General features: G+C 48.0%; 2 protein-coding genes across 5 annotated transcripts in view; one reads left to right on the forward strand and one right to left on the reverse strand.

The window, feature by feature from the left end:
- LOC119159877 (uncharacterized) overlaps nt 1-17614 on the reverse strand; it is a 90363-nt gene that overhangs the window by 61726 nt on the left and 11023 nt on the right. For 3 of the 4 annotated variants that reach the window (XM_075883986.1, XM_037412693.2, XM_075883988.1), the window contains exon 2: nt 2589-2752. In XM_075883986.1, the coding sequence (XP_075740101.1) occupies nt 2589-2690 (102 nt within the window). In that variant the 5' untranslated portion in view covers nt 2691-2752. Of the gene's footprint in view, nt 1-2588; nt 2753-15208; nt 15263-17614 lie in introns of all 4 variants that reach the window. The other variant, XM_075883987.1, reaches the window with a different exon arrangement.
- LOC142786354 (uncharacterized) lies at nt 12583-14206 on the forward strand. Its single transcript, XM_075883985.1, has one exon. The coding sequence runs from the start codon at nt 12670-12672 to the stop codon at nt 14074-14076; it is 1407 nt and encodes a 468-aa protein (XP_075740100.1). The 5' UTR covers nt 12583-12669; the 3' UTR covers nt 14077-14206.

The following is a 17614-nucleotide window of genomic DNA, read 5'->3' on the forward strand; positions in this document are numbered from 1 at the left end:
CAACATCTAGACGGCATTCCAGGAAGTTCAGAAGATAGCCACCTGACCAAATATTTTTCCTCTCCTAAATATTCCAGAAGTTCACTATTTTCAATACAACACGAGTTTTTCGAATACACTTGAGATGGTCGCCAAAATGGCTGGGACATTTGGCATAAAATGAACCAGCTGTGTCATTACCCATAATTATTGATTACCTCTTTTGTTTTTGTGTGTCCTGACTCAGTTTTTTGTTCGTTTTTAGCTTATTCTGTTTTTGATCATTGTATTGGTTTTTTAAGTATTCGCTAAAGTGATATGTGCGAAAACCCATATATGTTTGCATGTACATCATTTCTCATAACCAATTGTTATACATCCAGGAATACAAAGCTTAAACCACTGTGATTGTATACATTTGAAAACACTATCGGTATGTATTTTCGTGTGCATCACTTCTTGGGAACGATTGTGTACATGAAGGCGTATATAGTGAAATCATGGTGATGTGTACATGAAGGAGTATTAAACTGGAAACCACTGGGATTGTAGATACTTGAAAGAATTATAGGAATATATTAGCATGTATTTCATTTGTAGTCTCTATGTACTTGAAGCAGTATACTAAACTGAAACCAGTGTAATTGTATGTTTCGAAGAATTGTCAATAAAGTGAAACAGAAAAAATATAAACATTTGAGGTGTTGTGTGTGTAGTGTACATATGCGTGAACATGTTACACATCTGTTGACAAAGTTGTGTGGCAGAAGAAAAGTTTATGTTTATGGCCGACTTCCGGCTTCATCGCGGCTTCACAACAAGTGACGTCAGGGCCTCTCCTTACCTTTCCTTCCTCCATATACCGGTCAGATTGCGCCATGCTCTCAAGTCAGAGTGGAACGGGAGCGCTCTGAGTCAGAGGCTGAGGCTCTAAAAAAATCAACCGAAAGTAGTGCGAGCACTTGAATTCTACCAACCGAAGGCGCAGCCCCTTTCAAGTGTGCTCTATAGCATTCAAAATCACCCAACCGAATACGCCATGAGCAAGCGGTGAATAGTACATCTCCGTTTCCTGAGAGAAGTAACTACGAATTACAAACTAAGAATCTGAGTAAGTGAAGATATACTAACACGGTAATCTATTTGTTGCTTTTTTGTAGTCAAACAGCGTAAAACATGCATTCCTGTGGCGGCGGCTGACTACTACGGCGCTGCGCGTGACCCGAGTTGTGATCTCATAACAATTTTCCCTGTAATATACTAGAGAACGGGAAAGGCAATGGCGGCTGCGAGCAGACCCCAAAGCGATGCAAGGCCTACGCCAACGACGACGGGCCAGTAGATCCACATTGCGCGAAATTAGCAGAAAAATTCAGTACCAATAACCCAGTGGTGCTCGAACCCGGGTCCGCTCGCTGCCAGTCCAGTATTATGCCACTCAGCCCCGCCGGTGCTTGGGACTTGTTGGTAAACTTGCCTTAGGCAGGCTTGACGTCGGTAAAGCAATCGTGGTAATATGACTTGTAAAGCGTTTTAAAAAAGCGAAAGAACGAGCAATCGTCACACAATGCGAATAGAGTAACGAGTGGGTTGCCCAATGCTCCAACCCAATAGAAAAGCTTGATTTCGTTTAGCCATTCACTGTGGTGCGCACGCACTTCAGGCATAACTCCCAATCGTCGCCAGCCACTGCATGAACAATTTCCACAAAATTCCTCGAAATATTTTAGCGGATACAACGCTTCTCCAAAGAATGGCAAAAAATTGCATAGCGAATGCCAGCCTACTATTCTAAAATTTTTATTATTAATGCCGTAGTGGCCATCAAGTAAGTGTGCTTGCAGAAGCTACCCAATGAATGTTTAGAAAAGGCTCTGAAAGGCCGCTCTTCTAACTTTCGTTGTGACTGTGCTGCGTCTTGCACGCAGGCCTCACGTTTTTTTTTTTTCGGTTTGCGCACTAGGGCTATGGGCTCGCCGCTGTCGCCTTGCAGCCATTCGTTGGGCTAACTGTTGCTTCTTCATTTTTACTGGGCCACTGGTGAGCAATTTAGTTTAATCAATTTGTGCAGGACATACCCGTTTATGACTTGTTGAGATAACCCCTGGCTGCTTCATTCGAATGAAGCAGTCACACATACCCCCTTAGCATAATCATGGTTTTCTGGCTGGCCAGGTAAACAAATTACGGCTGGCTAAACGGTTTCGCTGTTGAAATATCAATGTCATTACGGACGGGCACGCGACATACAAATCAGTTGAATCCCAGTGCACACCAACGGTACTCCAGTACAGGGTAATTCAGCTAAAAAGCGCCAAGTAATAAAAACTAAACATGAGCGCTACGCGTCTCCAATGAGCGCATTATTGGTCTGAGCCATATAGAGCACGTCAGAATATTTTTTTTTTCAATCCGCCAAGCCTGGTGATAAACAAAAAAGGTCGTTCAAACTTTTTAAATAGTGACTGTAGAGAAAACGTTTCAATACATAACTTGTAGCGCTTATCCAGAAATGATAAACGTTTGAATCTATGGTAACATAATTGCGCTCGTCAAATTTATTCGGCCTTTGTTTAAAGCGCACAAAGTTTAAAAATATGACACATAACCTCGGAGTGAATGATGGAGAGTGGGGCGAAGCATTCGTCCATCCATTTGTTCTTGCTTCCGTCCGTCCATGCGTCCGTCTGTGTGACCGTCCGTGCGTCCATCCGCCCGTCCGTGCGTGCGTCTGTTCGTGCGTCCCTCCCTGCGTTCGTCCATGCATCCGCCCCTGCATCCGTTCATGCGTCCATTCATGCATCTGTCTGTGTGTCTGTTTGTCCATCTTTTCAACACTCCAAGTACCGCCATCTCGCATCTTTTCATCATGTATTCCCCATATATAAGCACCGCCATCCAGCGGACATCCCAAGGACTAAACGAGAGGTGGCACACGCACACTTTCTTACGGCTTGCGCTTCGGGTCTGCTTCCCACCTTTAACCACCTCAAATTCCTGGTATATGCTAGTTCACTGTATTCATGGCACTGTGGCCCAACGCTCACTGAACCTTTCGAAAATCAAGGAGGTTACGCCCAGCGAGTATAACGTAGCAACCTTTTCGTGTCAGATAGTGCTCAATGTACATGCCAGTGGCTGCTAATGGGAAATGATAGACAGCAGAATTCAGCTTTTACTTTCTTACTGCTTGCGCTGCGTATCTACATCTTACCTTTAACCACCTCGAGTTCATGGTGTATATTAGTTCATTGTATTCATGGCCTTGCAGCTCATCGCTTGCTAAACCTTTCTAGAACTTAGGAGGTTACACCCAGCGAGTATAACGTAGCAACCCTTTCTTGTCAGATAGGGCTCAATGTAAATGCCAATGGCTGCTAATGGGGATCGCAGCGTGCGCGTTAACTAAAAGCCGAATGGTCTGGTCTCTCATTCCCCATTATCAGCCATTGCCATGTAGATTGAGCACTATTTTTTATATTTCAACAACGCACAGAAGAAATCTCTCACCGGCACCACCTTGGTGGTCAAAATGTTATACTTGTTACACACTACAACGGCTACGAGGGACAAACGGGTGCTTTTAAAGATTATCATGTGATTGCCTCCTAGTCCGCGTAAGGGTCTTGAAGCGTGCGGCGTTGTTAGTGCCCACAAATGCAAGCTCGACCAATTGTCCAAGACTGCTCACTCGCGAAGGTCGCTAGGACAGGCTATCGGTGACTACGATGGACGATAAGCGAAGGTAGGAAGCAATGTTAAAGAAATATAGGAAAACAAAACGTCAATTCCACGCAGTGATGAATCCTAAAAGGGCGAAGCAATGGGTTTGTTTGGCGATACCTTAAATAACCCGTCACATTGTTTACCCATGTATGTAGATAAGTGACAATGAGGTGTGCAGTTATATACAAGGTCATTGGTCATAAGTTCTATGTTTCATTGACTTGTGAATTTTGTTTTGCCTCACTGCTTTGTGGCATAGCATCACTGCTTTGGCATCAGTGTCTCTTGGCATAGCATCTAGTCTGAAGCTGGCAGAGGCAAGGCATGTGCACGTTCTCCAGGTGGTTGTCAATTGTTTCCACTCATACTGAACGTACAGCGTGTCGAGACGCCATGTACTGCACAAGCCAGTTTTGTTTTGTATGTTTTGTCGCCTAGAAGACAAGCCAGTCATTGTTCGTCACCATCCTTGTCATCTTCATCTTCATCATGGCTATTGCACACACCAATGGAGAAGCCTCGGCCTTAAGAAGCTTCGCCCCTAAACAGAGGCAACCTTGATGGGATGCGAAGCAGCAGAGGTACGCACTACGTTGACACGGTTGACACGGGCGTCGACGCTGGTGCTGGAAAAAACGGTTGGAAGCGAAAGTTAGTGTAGCGTTTACTTCAGTAAAAGTATGTTTGAACGCAGACTTGGGAGGCGTTTTGGGTTTCGTGTAAATTTTATCGCAGAGAAAAGAGCCGAAAGAGCGTGTTCACTCGACGGGAACTCGAGCGTTGCGGGCGGTAAAAAGGGGGAAGGGAGTTGCGAGCGGGTTGAGAAGCCGGAAGCTGCGGGTGCTGTGGCGAGTGTACTGAGGGTGAGGGAGAGAATAACGTCAGCGCGCACCTGTGAGGGAAGCGTCCGAGGGGAGCACGACGTAAACGCGCAGCAGCGACTTGACCCACTAGGCACCGCTCCAACACCTGCGCCGAAGAGAACGCGTTGCGGCCCATTCGTACGAGTGTACGTGTGGAGTTGCACACGTGATTCAGAGAGACGCTTCACATCTGAAAAAATTCTGCAGATTTCACGTACGTTCATTCATTCATTATTTATTTTCAACAAGTCTATTACAACCAGTTGGGGGATCCCTCAGGCGAACAGTGGTTGAAAATCCTTTTGAGGGTGCCCACGTACATGACAGCAGTTTTGAAATTAAAGCTCTTAAAAATTTGCTGTATTGTAAGTAGGCAATTAGAACAAAAACTTAGACGAATATTCTACAAGTACAACAGTAGAACAAATAGTCACAGTCCAAACTGATAAGTATGTATCTGCACTCATGAATACACTGAACAGAATCAAAATAAACATGACAGGGACTGAAAAAATGCGATACATCGAGTAATGATAACATAGCATGATAAAAAGAAATATACTAGGCCAAGGTGAAGAAATATTCTCGCATTTCTCTTTTTGTGAACATTAAAATTTGTGCTCATCATTTATATATATATATTAAGTAGGAATGGTAATGTATATCTAAGGAACTGTCGAAAATAATTCGTCCAAGAACGAGGAACGAGCCACCTGTCTATGCTTCGGGACCGTGAATCCGTGTGTTGAAGACTTATGTTTGATAAGTCTTTAAGAAATGTTCGGAAGTGTTCCTTCGCAAACAAGTAGTTGTTAATGAGTCGAAAATTGTACATGTGTTGCATGCTGATCATTTTGTAGGGGTGGAACAATGTACCAGCGGAAGCACTGCATGGGACATTTGCAATGTAGTGCAGTGCCCTTTTTTGCAATAAGTGAATAGTTTTTACGTTGTCTAAGGTTGTGGTGCCCCAGACAAGAAGACAGTAGTTTGTGTGCGAGGAAAACAAACCATGGTAGATTTGCACTTTAGCTTTTTGCGGAAGAAAGTGCCGACCTCGTGACAATACTCCAGCAGCACGCGATAATGATCTGGTCAATGATTCCACATGACATGACCAAGTTATATGAGCGGAAAAAGTTACACCTAGAACTTTGTTTCTCCACTACCTCTATAAGTTTTCCCTCAAGCATTAACGATTGGTGAAGATTAGTTTCCGTGCGCCTGGACCTGAAAAAGACAGCTTTCGTTTTTTTCGCATTTATTAGCAGGCCATTAGTAGTAGACCACCGCAGTACATCTGATAATACGCTTTGGGCTTTGACAATAGTCTCAGCTGATTTTTTTCCAGAAACAAAAGACTGGTGTCATCCGCGTACAGTAGAAATTCAGCATCGTTATTTAGGTCGACAATATCATTTATGTAGATATTGAAGAGCATTGGCCTTAAGATGCTTCATAGTAATAAGGGCTGCAGCGCATCCACCGCTTCCTTGAGGCACACCGCAAGAAATGGTTTTATAAGAAGAAAAACAGTTAGCGATTGAAACACACTGTTTCCTCTCGAACAAATATGTACAAAATGGGGAATTGGCTACACCACGCACCTCATAGGCGTCTAACTTGCCGAGTAAAACGTGATGATTAAGGATATCGACTGCCTTGCTGTAGTCAATGAAGACACCCAGCGTAAGCTTTTTTTATAATCAATTCTTTTGCGTTAACAACGCAGTCTGTGCGGATTTGCCACGCTGAAAACCATGCTGATTTTTTGAAAGTATGTTGTGCTTGTTAAGAAAATTACTCAAGCAGCAGAAAGTTATTGTCTCTAATGCCTTCGAAAACACAGGTATAATTGAAATCGGTCGGTAATTATTAGCATCAATAATATCTCCATTTTTATATATGATGGATTCTTTTGACACTTTCATGAGATTTGGAAAGCATCCAGACTGGAGAACTGGATTGAACACGTAAGCTAAACAAGGAGCAAAGAGGTCAATTAGGTGCTTAATCGCTTCAACCTGGAATCCGTCGACATCAACAGCTTTGCTGTTTTTTGAAGATAAGAATGTGCGCACTATTTCTGCTTCATTTGTGGGTGCAAAAAACACTGTGTCGGAATTGTGGTACGGAATCTGAGTATGGGCAGTGCTTCCCAGTGGTTGTACTGCATTAGCAATGTGCTCACTGAAGTGCTCGGCTAAAGATACACCGGATAGATTCTACCCGTTTACAGATGTTTCCGTTAAAGTATTCTGAAGAGCATTGCGGTTCAGGGCCTGATAGATTGCTTTCCAAACCTGGTTGTGAAGCATGCGGAGGGATGGAGACCGTGTTGTAATTATTTATTGGGCGACGCGTCATGATATCACGCTAAATGTATGTACAAATGTTGCACACAGAGACGCGTGCTGAAGAGTTCCAAGGGTTCATATAACCAGCTGTTCGCACTTGCGCAACGATGCCAGCTGGAACATGCGTATTACCACCACCAGAAGCTGATATAATGCACTGATGCTGGCAAAGATGCTGCTCCTGGACACTGCTACATAGATCAACTGCAGCACATGGCACCTAACCACAATTCACGCTAACCCGACCTGACGGCTGTATCAAAGTAGTACACATGTAATGTTTATGAAGTTGGGTAGGCAGGGCTGCAACTACTATTGATGTTTCACAGAGATTTGCCTCTATTTGAAAAGTAGTTGCAAGACCTGTTGTAGCTCTGTGGTAAAATGCTTTATTGCCATGCAGAATGTTTGCTTGGGTTTGATTCCAGCTGTGACCCTGACGTTTATTCCTTGCATTCGTCGGCTTGACAATACAGATGTCGGTTATTTCTAAACGCTCGCGCGTTAAGATTGCCCGTGTGTGTTCTCGTCATTTTTCGGTAGATAGTGTTATGCCAGCGAGTCCTCGTCAAACGTCCGTGCCTCTGAAAAAGGCAATCTGGGTCAAGGCCAGCCCGCAGTCCGCCTGGCGCGATCACCTCGACGGCGTGAACACGCGCGGCGCCCCTCTGGCCCATGTGCAGTGAGTCAGCTGCGCACGTGACAGCGAGCCGGCGTCCGCGTGTCTGGTGGTCTGACGCATGGCGCGGCGGCCCCCATTGGAGGAATCTGCCCTGACGACCAGCGGCGCTTCTGATTGGACATTTTGGTTGGACCCGGTGCAAATAAAAGAAGCCCTGCGGCGTGTCGCGATCAGCGGTCTTAGGCGAAAGGCTGACCTATGTGTTAGAGAGGAGAGCTCGGCTCTTCGAGTCTCTGTCGGCCCCAGTGCCGAAATTGTAACGCCTCTGTAAATATGCTGTACATAAACCTTGTTTAACTCACCGTCGTCTCGTCCGCTCGTCTTATCAGCTCTGCGCAGAAGCAGTCGCGAGCTGATAAACATACGCTACCAAACGGCTGGTGACCTTCCCGGCGGAGTTGAAAGCAGTGGCGCCTCCGGGGCCGTGTTGGCGTCACCGTCTTTCGCAACAGTGGTGGCTTCGGCGGGATAGGCCCGTCATTCGCAACAGTGGTGGCAGCGGTGGGATAGGCCCGTCATTCGCAACAGTGGTGGCAGCGGTGGGATCGGCCGGCGTCAGCGACATCGATGCGGTGAGTGCCTGATGTTTTCCCCTCAGTTCACCAGACTACTCTAGCTCAGGTTGTAGTAGTTTAGAGAAGGGCTGTGTGAAGCATTAGAGTGAGCTTTGATCGTTTCAAGCAAAGTCAAAGTGCTTTGAAACCAAAGTTAATGCGGAGGGGGTAAACACGGGAGAGTGAAAAGTTGCTTGCGCGTCTTGCTAGTTGACTTATAGTGGGTACGGCAAGTAAATTGTTAACAGGGGCAAACAGCAAGAGGCTAGTGTGAACGATGGAGAACCTTAAAGTGAAGGAACTCATCGAAATTTGTGAGGAACTCGGCATTACTTTGGGCCGTGCGAAACGAAAGCAAGTGATCCTTGAGATCATGAAGCATGAGGGAGTGTCGGCTGAGGAAGTCGATGAGGCCTGGGTGGATATTAAAGCACGCCGCGAAGAGGCTGAAAGGCGAGAAGTAGAAGCTCGCGAACGTGAAGAAGCTGAAAGGCGCGAAGCTCGCGAACGTGAAGAAGTTGAAAGGCGCGAACGTCGCGAGCGCGAGGAGGCCGAGAGACAAGAGCGCCTAGAGTTGAAACGACTAGAATTGGCAATCCTACAGTGTTCGCAGGCGCCTAGCGTAGCTTCTCCGACGATTCAGGTCAGCGGTTTTAGAATTCTTGACCAACTGCCACCGTTCGTAGTAGGCGAGGACATGGCGAAGTATCTCGTCAAGTTTGAACACGTCTGTGAGCGAAACGCTTTGGAGCGGCCTCTTTGGGCGCGGAACCTGCTAGCTCTTCTTCCCGGCGAAGTGTCCGACGCATTCACTTGCTTGTCTAGGGAAGCGTTTGAGAGCTATGACGAGGTTAAGGAAGTGCTCTTGAGACGTTATAAGTTGTCACCCGAGGCTTTCAGGCAAAGGTTCCGGTATGCTAAAAAGGGGAATGAGTCACACGTTGACTTCGCGTTTCGTCTTAAAGCCGATTTGATTGAATGGCTCAAGGGCGAAGGTGTTTATGACGACCGCGATAAAGTGGTGGAATGCGTTGCATTGGAGCAATTCTACCGCTGCATCGAGGAGGATGTCAAACTTTGGCTGCAGGACAGACTTGGGGACGTACAGTTAAACAAGGCAGCTGAGTTAGCTGAGGAGTATTATACTCGCCGAAAGTTGCATAGCAGGGCAGCGCGCGTTGAAAAGGATGAAAAGAAAGAGGGCTTTTCAAGGAAACCTGATCAACGGAAACCCGTTCCGCACCGTAATTTCAAAAAGGACCCGTCTCTTACGAAGGACAGTGTAGGGGAAGGGCAAACAGAAGCGGAGAAATTGAGTGAGGTTTCTACCACACAGGCATTTGAATAGGAAAACAAACGGAAGCCGCTAATCTGCTACAACTGTAAAAAGGAAGGGCACATCGCTAGAAACTGTCAGGAAAAGTTTGCCTTCGCAACGATCCGAGAATCAGAAAAAAACATTCGGTTGTTGGAGCCGTATCTCCAAGAAATTATGGTGAATAAGAAAACGTGCCGAGCACTTAGAGACTCAGCGGCAACCATGGACGTTGTCCATCCTTCATTGGTGTCTCCGGATGACTTCACCGGAGAATGCGCGTGGATCAGGCAGGTCGCCGAGGAGCAGAGTGTTCGCTTACCAATCGCCAAGGTTGTCATTAAAGGCCCGTTCGGTGAGCTTCGCACCGAAGCGGCTGTGTCTGCCGCGCTAAATGATCGTTTTTCTTATCTTTTCTCCAACAACTCGGAGCAGCTTCTCAAAGAGCAGGGCAAATCGTTCTTCCCCAACTTAGCGTGCATGGCTCTCACGCGATCGCAAGCGCGAAAGCTTTCGCGGAAGCTTGACTTGGTTCCATGCGGTGAACTCTCAAGTGACCTTGTCGGCGGGTCGACGGAACCCCAGAAAGGAAAGTTTCCACATGAGTCATGTGAGCAGTCACGCGAGCGGCCCGTCGCCGAACCTAGCTGCGCGGTTTCCGGAGAAAGGGGAGACGACATGGCGCCATTGAATCAGAGCGAGAGGGCTGCAACGCTCTCGCCTGTAGCGGAAAGTTGGAGCGAGCTGCCGAGAGTTGATCGAGAGACGGTCATTCGAGAGCAGAGTGAGGATCTCTCGATTGAAGCGCTAGTGGAAAGCCAAATTGAAGCGCTAGTGGAAAGCCAAATTGAAGCGCTAGTGGAAAGCCAAATTGAAGCGCTAGTGGAAAGCCAAATTGAAGCGCTAGTGGAAAGCCAAATTGAAGCGCTAGTGGAAAGCCAGAAAAACGCGGCAAAAGTGCTGTCGAAGGAGCACTACGGGGAATCGGTGAAGAAGCGTGCTTTTGAAGTAGGGAGTCAGGTAATGCTGCTGCAGCCGTTCAAAAAGAACAAGCTTGAGGTTGATTGGGAAGGGCCCGCCACAGTATTATCGAAGCCTTGCGATTCAAATTATGAAGTGAAATTAGGAAGGCGGCCGGACAAAATTTACAACTTGATGAAACCATACGTTCAACATCAAGCGGTCGTAAATCTGTTGTTGAATGCTTCAGAGGAAGAGGAAGCAGAAAGTTTGAGTTCTAGTGAGGTAATCGAAGGGGGATCGAAAGTAATCTGGGAGCAGTTGAACCTAGAGCCTAGCTTAAGTGAAGGAGGACCTGAGAAGGAGGACCTGAGAAAGATTGTTTCCGAGTTTGGGTATGTGTTGTCGGACCGTCCCGGAGACACGACGGTGATCGAACCCGATATCGAGCTAAGCGGTGAGGAGTCAATCAGTAGCAAGCCGTATCGTTGTTCCCCTGTGCAACGTCGCAAGTGTGAGCCGCTCTTGGTGCCGCATAGGTATCGTCGCCTAAAAGTGGCCGGTTACTGAGGTGGAGCATGTTGCTCCACAGCGCAACTTTGACGTTCGCTAAAGAAAAAAAAAGGGAAAGGTAAACGTTAATGCAGGTGCATTGAGCAGTGCGTTTAGTTAGTACCTTCTCAACCTTTCGGTTTCTGGCTGGCGATTCGGGGCAAAATTTTGACCTCATCACGACCTGGGCTGAGCGCTCTCGTTCAGAGTGATCTCAAGGGGCCAACTTTGTGGTATTCTAATTCGTTACGTTGTTGTACGTGAGAAAAAAAATATTGAGTTGTCATTTTAAGAGTCTTGTGTCCCACATGTGCCTCTTGATGTAGAGGGAACAAAATTCCGATAGACACGTAGATAGGTATATGTTGTACTATACTTTGTCTGGTGTTCTGTCGGGTGACCGAAGACACTTGCGTGTGTCGTGTGTTGTCTGTTGTCGATCCGTTCTTGGCAAGTTGCAGAACCATCGACAAGTGCTGAAACCGAAGATGGTCAGAAGAGACGAGTGAAGCTGGTCAGCAAGTTGTGGCGACAAGCCAGTGGAGCTGGGATCCGTCGTCAAAAATGGGATGTGTTCCCGGAACAGTTTGGAGCTGTATTCTCCACATGGCCCTGGAGGCGAACCTGGAGGGACCTGGCGAACGAGCGCACCTGACATCCGAGCCCCGTGGAAGCAGCTCGTCTTTCCGGTGCATTGTCTGGCGGCGGGGGTGCTGTTATGCCAGCGAGTCCTCGTCAAACGTCCGTGCCTCTGAAAAAGGCAATCTGGGTCAAGGCCAGCCCGCAGTCCGCCTGGCGCGATCACCTCGACGGCGTGAACACGCGCGGCGCCCCTCTGGCCCATGTGCAGTGAGTCAGCTGCGCACGTGACAGCGAGCCGGCGTCCGCGTGTCTGGTGGTCTGACGCATGGCGCGGCGGCCCCCATTGGAGGAATCTGCCCTGACGACCAGCGGCGCTTCTGATTGGACATTTTGGTTGGACCCGGTGCAAATAAAAGAAGCCCTGCGGCGTGTCACGATCAGCGGTCTTAGGCGAAAGGCTGACCTATGTGTTAGAGAGGAGAGCTCGGCTCTTCGAGTCTCTGTCGGCCCCAGTGCCGAAATTGTAACGCCTCTGTAAATATGCTGTACATAAACCTTGTTTAACTCACCGTCGTCTCGTCCGCTCGTCTTATCAGCTCTGCGCAGAAGCAGTCGCGAGCTGATAAACATACGCTACCAAACGGCTGGTGACCTTCCCGGCGGAGTTGAAAGCAGTGGCGCCTCCGGGGCCGTGTTGGCGTCGCCGTCTTTCGCAACAGTGGTGGCTTCGGCGGGATAGGCCCGTCATTCGCAACAATAGTAAGTATCAATCACCTGCGGCATATACCTGCATACGAGCGGTACATACCCGCGCGTAGGTATGTGCCACTCTCTGGCAGGAAGCGTATGGAAACGTAGATGACGGGATTGTGGCATTATTCACGTCTTGACCAGCGGATCTTATTCGTTAAACCATCTTACCCTCATTATAGGTTGATTGCCAATGTGAAGTTTAAAACACTTCTTTTCTTCCTGCTTGGCAAACGTGGTTCGGCCACCATGAATGACTTGGTTCCAACGCGTTACGAAGACTAGCAAACAAATCCTTCATGCTTTACGCAGAATCTCTAATCGCACTCGTGGAGTAAACGAACGCGAAATGCGGCAGTTTGTTCAAGCTTTTCTCGTCTCACGTATCATGTATGGACTGCCGTATCATCCGGTCAACCGTACGCAGATAATCAAACTCGACCGGCTGCTTAACGAGGCCAAACGCATGGTTACCGGACTACCAAGGTACACACGCCTGGATGCGCTCAAGAGCTGCAGCAAGCTCAATAATCTGACCGAGCTCATCGACATGCACATCCACACACAGGAAACGAGGCTTCGCGCAACAAATGCCGGGCGATACACGCTTATGCTTCTCGGGTATGACATCAACACACTGCCCATGCTGCCTAACAAAACGCCGCCTTGGGAAATCACGGTACTCACCGACGGCAAGCCACTTCCGTTGAATATGGACCCTAATCAGCGAGCACGGCGCCTTAACTACGCCAAGAGACATGCTAGGGCCACGAGTTCACTCCCCATGACTGAACGCGTCGTATACACTGACGCTGCACTTCCTGCAGACGGTACCAGTAACACTTGTTATGCCACTGCGTGGTACGACCAGACAAACAGAAATCAGAGCCGACGTTATCATGCTTCAGCAGATGCGATGTATAGCACTCGAGCAGAGCTAGTGGGCATCTTAGATTATTTGGAGTGGGCCCTCGAAATGTCACCTCAAACTGACCCTGTTCACCATCGTGTGTACACTGACTCCCAGGCTGCCCATCGGGCATGCGCTAATGTTCTTTACACAGATCCTGTACTCCAGAAGATCCGACACCAGACGCGCCTGCTCCGCGAATGTGGTCATGACGTTACCATCCACTGGGTCCCCGGGCATTGCGGTATCCCCGGAAACGAGAAGGCTCACAGATTAGCGCGCGCTCATCTCCTCACCGCGCTAGCCAGAGCTTCCGATACTCCTTCCACTTTTCTGGCTACCCCACCCGAGCTAGCAGATCCGATAGCAGATAAGCACATTACCAAACAACGTCGCGCCGCCTACCTCACAGCAGTGGGTAATCCACTCTCGATACCATTGCTTCCTTCGAAGGTATTCACACGGAGAGAGTCTGTCCTGCTTCGGAGAATTCAGGCAGGAACACTCCTTACCCCTTTCTTGCTGAACCGTTTCCACAGGGGTGACACGCCACCACCCGTGACAGGTCTCTGCTCCACGTGCAACTGCCGGGCTGATCTCAACCACTTGTGCTGGGAGTGCCCTGTGTACAACCCGCCTAGGCTCCGTGCCCTGGCCACCATAAAACGGGGACCCTGGCCTTCTTCTCTCCGGACATGGGCCTGCCCGGAGCCTTCGCCCCCTGATCGCGCCATCGAGTTCTGGCGAGCACTCATCATGTTCCTCCAGGACCCGGCCGCGCCACCGGTTGGCGACCGGCTCCGCGACAGCCACAAGATTCAAGCCATTCAAGCGGCCCCCACTTAGCTGCCTCCATGACGTCCGGTAATAAAACGGAGGCAGCTCTACCCCCCCCCCCCCTGCTATAGTGCCCTGACTGTCCACCGCAGCGCCTTCGGCGCGAACAAAGTGGAATAAACATGGTTTCATTCATTCATTCCATCTTACCCTCCCATGTTAAACCATCTTACCCTCCCATTCCCGCTCAAAGTCGCTGAAGTTCGCTAGGAAATGCTTCACATTTAAAATCTTCAATGTAAAGCTGTCTCCACGTGCGAATGCGTTACGAGAAAAAAAGGCGCATCATTCGAAGCAGCACTGGTATTTTTTTTTGCGTGTTTGCGGTGAACAACGGTTAGTCGCGCAATGACCACTCGGAGCACCGGTGGATGCAGCTTCGAACGTCGGCGCCCCAAAACGCAACGACAAGCACAGCGCACACTAATTTATTATCGTTTTATTTATTGGCCGTTGTTTTAAACTCAGTATGTTTACCGGCAGTTTGAATACTTTTAATAGTAATATTTTGCAGCGAAGTTAATCGAATAACAGAGACTTTTCGAAAATTATTGCGAAGCACTAACATTCGCACGTCCCTCTTTTTTTCGCTAACATTCTGTTGTTCGATTTCTGAAGGCTGACTAAGAAAAAGGAAAAAGAAGCTTAGGTTTATTGCCAGTGGCTTCCTAGCAACGTCGGCGTCATGACAGAGCTTCAAGGCCGGAAACAAAGGACCGTGGCGGTGAGCATTGGACGTTACACGGGAGCCAGTAGAAATTCAGTGACCGATAGTAATAACTCAGCTTTAAGTGCCAACTTAGGATTGTGAGGCTAACTACCGTCGGGATCTCCGGATTGAATTAACTACGCTGCTGTACCCCTTTCGCCTCTATCGAAATGCGAGTTCTGCGGCTAGAGATTTTGAAACAATGAACGTAGTTTTAATGCTATCCGCGCTTTTCCGCACAACCGGTGACGTGCTTAATAAAGGCAGCTACGGTAGCTTCACTATTACATAAGACATGGTTGCAAAAATTTTAATAAACGTTGCTGAAGCTGGTATCACTACTTCTCAAATAAAAAGGAAAAAAAAAACTTGCACGATTTCTCACTAAAAGGAACCATGAGTAGATGGGAAGCAGCAGGTGCTGACGCTTACACTTGCGGTGACGTTGACACTGGCTCCCATGGCGGTGTTGCGGAAGAGAGAAACCTGGGGAGGTGCCAAGCACGCAGTGATGAATCAGTGTTACATAATGGAACATTCCAGCCGCTGTTAACGGGCAATGAGAAACAACAGACTCTGATTGGACACAAAGAGCTATAGTCTGCATTTAGTTGACGTACACGTAGCTTATTTGTATTATGCAGCAACACACAGGAGAAACCTCCCACCGGCGCTACCTTGGAAGTCGAAAGTGAGTGCTTATTTACACGGGGTGGCAAGTGAACGGTTGTGCAGCGCTAGCAGCCGTTTTTTTTTATTTCAATCAAGAATCTCGTTAGCAGACGCTGCCACCCTCGACTTGTAGAGGCGAGAGGTTAGAGTTGGAATGGAGAGAAAGGGGCACGCATGCACATTGGGGGTGGGAGGGGCAAAAACGACGTGGGGAGGAATGCCTAGAGGAGAAAGAGTGGGAATGAGCGGAGGTTAGCAGACGCTCCTACGTCGTCATTGCGAGGCGAGAGAGGGGGAGCCTAAAAGAGGAAAGAGGAGCCGACGCGAATGCGCAGTAAGGGTGGTCACGCCGCACACCGAATTGAGCTCAACCCTAAGCTGCTTCGCATCTAGAAGCGCTCTTTGCCAGACTAGGCGTGCACCTATTCCTTTATACCGGTTCATGATGTAGATCTGTTTTTTAGAAATTTTTAACATACGTCCAATACGAGCCTCGACTACCGCTTGGCAGCGTTTTCTGGCCATGCCGAATAAGCGTTGCAGGGCCCTTTAAAAAAAAAATAGGCGCAATCGTCCCCTGTTTGGGAGCCTACACCTGGTACGCTACTGACGCGCCCTGTGTCCAACACCTAAGATAAAGCTGCTGGTGTGATTCTTACGGCCCCACTTTAGTTTATTTTTTATAAAATACGAACAAGCCAGGTAAACTTTACTGGGAACATTTCAGTTCAACACATAACAGTGCCCTGTGAAAATCCTGATGTGATGCAAATATTGAAACTTTGCAGTTAATAATCAAAGTATAGAAGTACAGGAGTTCAACCAAATTAGGTAGAAATCCGGGGTAAGACGGTGAAACAGTCCTGGAACACGGGGTGTCTGCAGGAGGCAAGGTTTCTACCAAAAGATCTGTGTTGAGCTGTAGCCTTGAAGCAGAGAGGTTTGCTTGTCGAGACGTTGGCTACAGTGGCACCCTGCGCTCTAGGCAACTTGAACGAGCACTTAACATCAAGCGTATTGTGCCATTCCCGCATAATGAAGCACGCAGCTGTGCAGTGGTGCACATTAGCTTTTAGTTTTTTAATGAAAACACTAAGCCGAAAGCGGAAGCTTCGACCGAAAAGCAGCAGCAAGACCTGGAGGCAGCGTTGCAGCAAACACTGACTCGCAGCTCTAGCTCGTGCTGAGCTGACCATGTGGTTGCCGCGCTGAACAATCTTGTTCACTACAAGTTCAAAGACGCTGGGAACACTGACTCTCAGGCGAGAGACTGCTGTCTTCCTTCCGGCCTCACGAAATCAGGTGTATGCAGCTCAACCTTGTAGAGTGTGACCATACAAAACAAAAATGGCTAGCATGATGATACATTCGAATTCACAGAGCTATGCCATATTGAAGAACATGTTTACTTCAGCATTTCTCGGTCAAAGACATCCGAGCTTTTATGAAGAAATCATTTAATTTTCCAAATAGCTTTCCATCCAGGCAGCGCGCTCGGGCTGCCCGTTCCAAACCGTGCAGGTGGGCGGCGCGTACTGCCACGGCACAGCACGCATCACTATTACAAATGGCCGCTGTTTGTAATTCCCACAACCTCCAGCCTTCAACTGTGTGGTTTTCCCTCTTGATTTACCCGTACTTCCTTTCAGGCAGAAGTGTCAGCAGCTGATGCCGGGCTCGGGAAGAAAGACTCCCTCGTTGTCTTGAGGTGAGCGATGCATACTCACAGGTTCAGACATGTACGCGGGAAAGAGGGGAGGAGGTGTTTTTAAAGCTCGGAATACAGATCTTATAGAAATATCACACTTGGTGCACATTGTGCCTGTCCGCAAAAGTGCGCACTAGACGCCGAAAGATGAAGTGGCTGGCCGCATGACATCTCGAGCAATGCTTGAGCGTAAGGTTAATCTCGTAAAGTAGTGAAATACTGGTGAAATATTGTATCACGAAGACTATTGGGGCGTCATCTGGTGCTCTACAATGAAAACACCACTTGGATACAGCGCTGCCGAGTTACTGCAGCGAAAAAAAAAAGTGCGTGCTGATGTTTAACAACTACACTTTCAGCACACTTGTACTCGTAGTGTGATATGAGGTTATCAGACAGCAAGGTTTTGCACTCAATTCAATGTATGAGTAGTGCATGAAATGTGGGGTCTGGACGTT

This window comes from Rhipicephalus microplus, unplaced genomic scaffold (assembly GCF_043290135.1).
Source record: "Rhipicephalus microplus isolate Deutch F79 unplaced genomic scaffold, USDA_Rmic scaffold_23, whole genome shotgun sequence".
NCBI classification, from domain to species: Eukaryota; Metazoa; Arthropoda; class Arachnida; order Ixodida; family Ixodidae; genus Rhipicephalus; species Rhipicephalus microplus.

Excerpts from the sequence above, each read along its gene's own strand:
- LOC142786354 (XM_075883985.1), top strand. The coding sequence starts at position 12,670 with ATGCGGCAGTTTGTTCAAGCTTTTCTCGTCTCACGTATCATGTATGGA.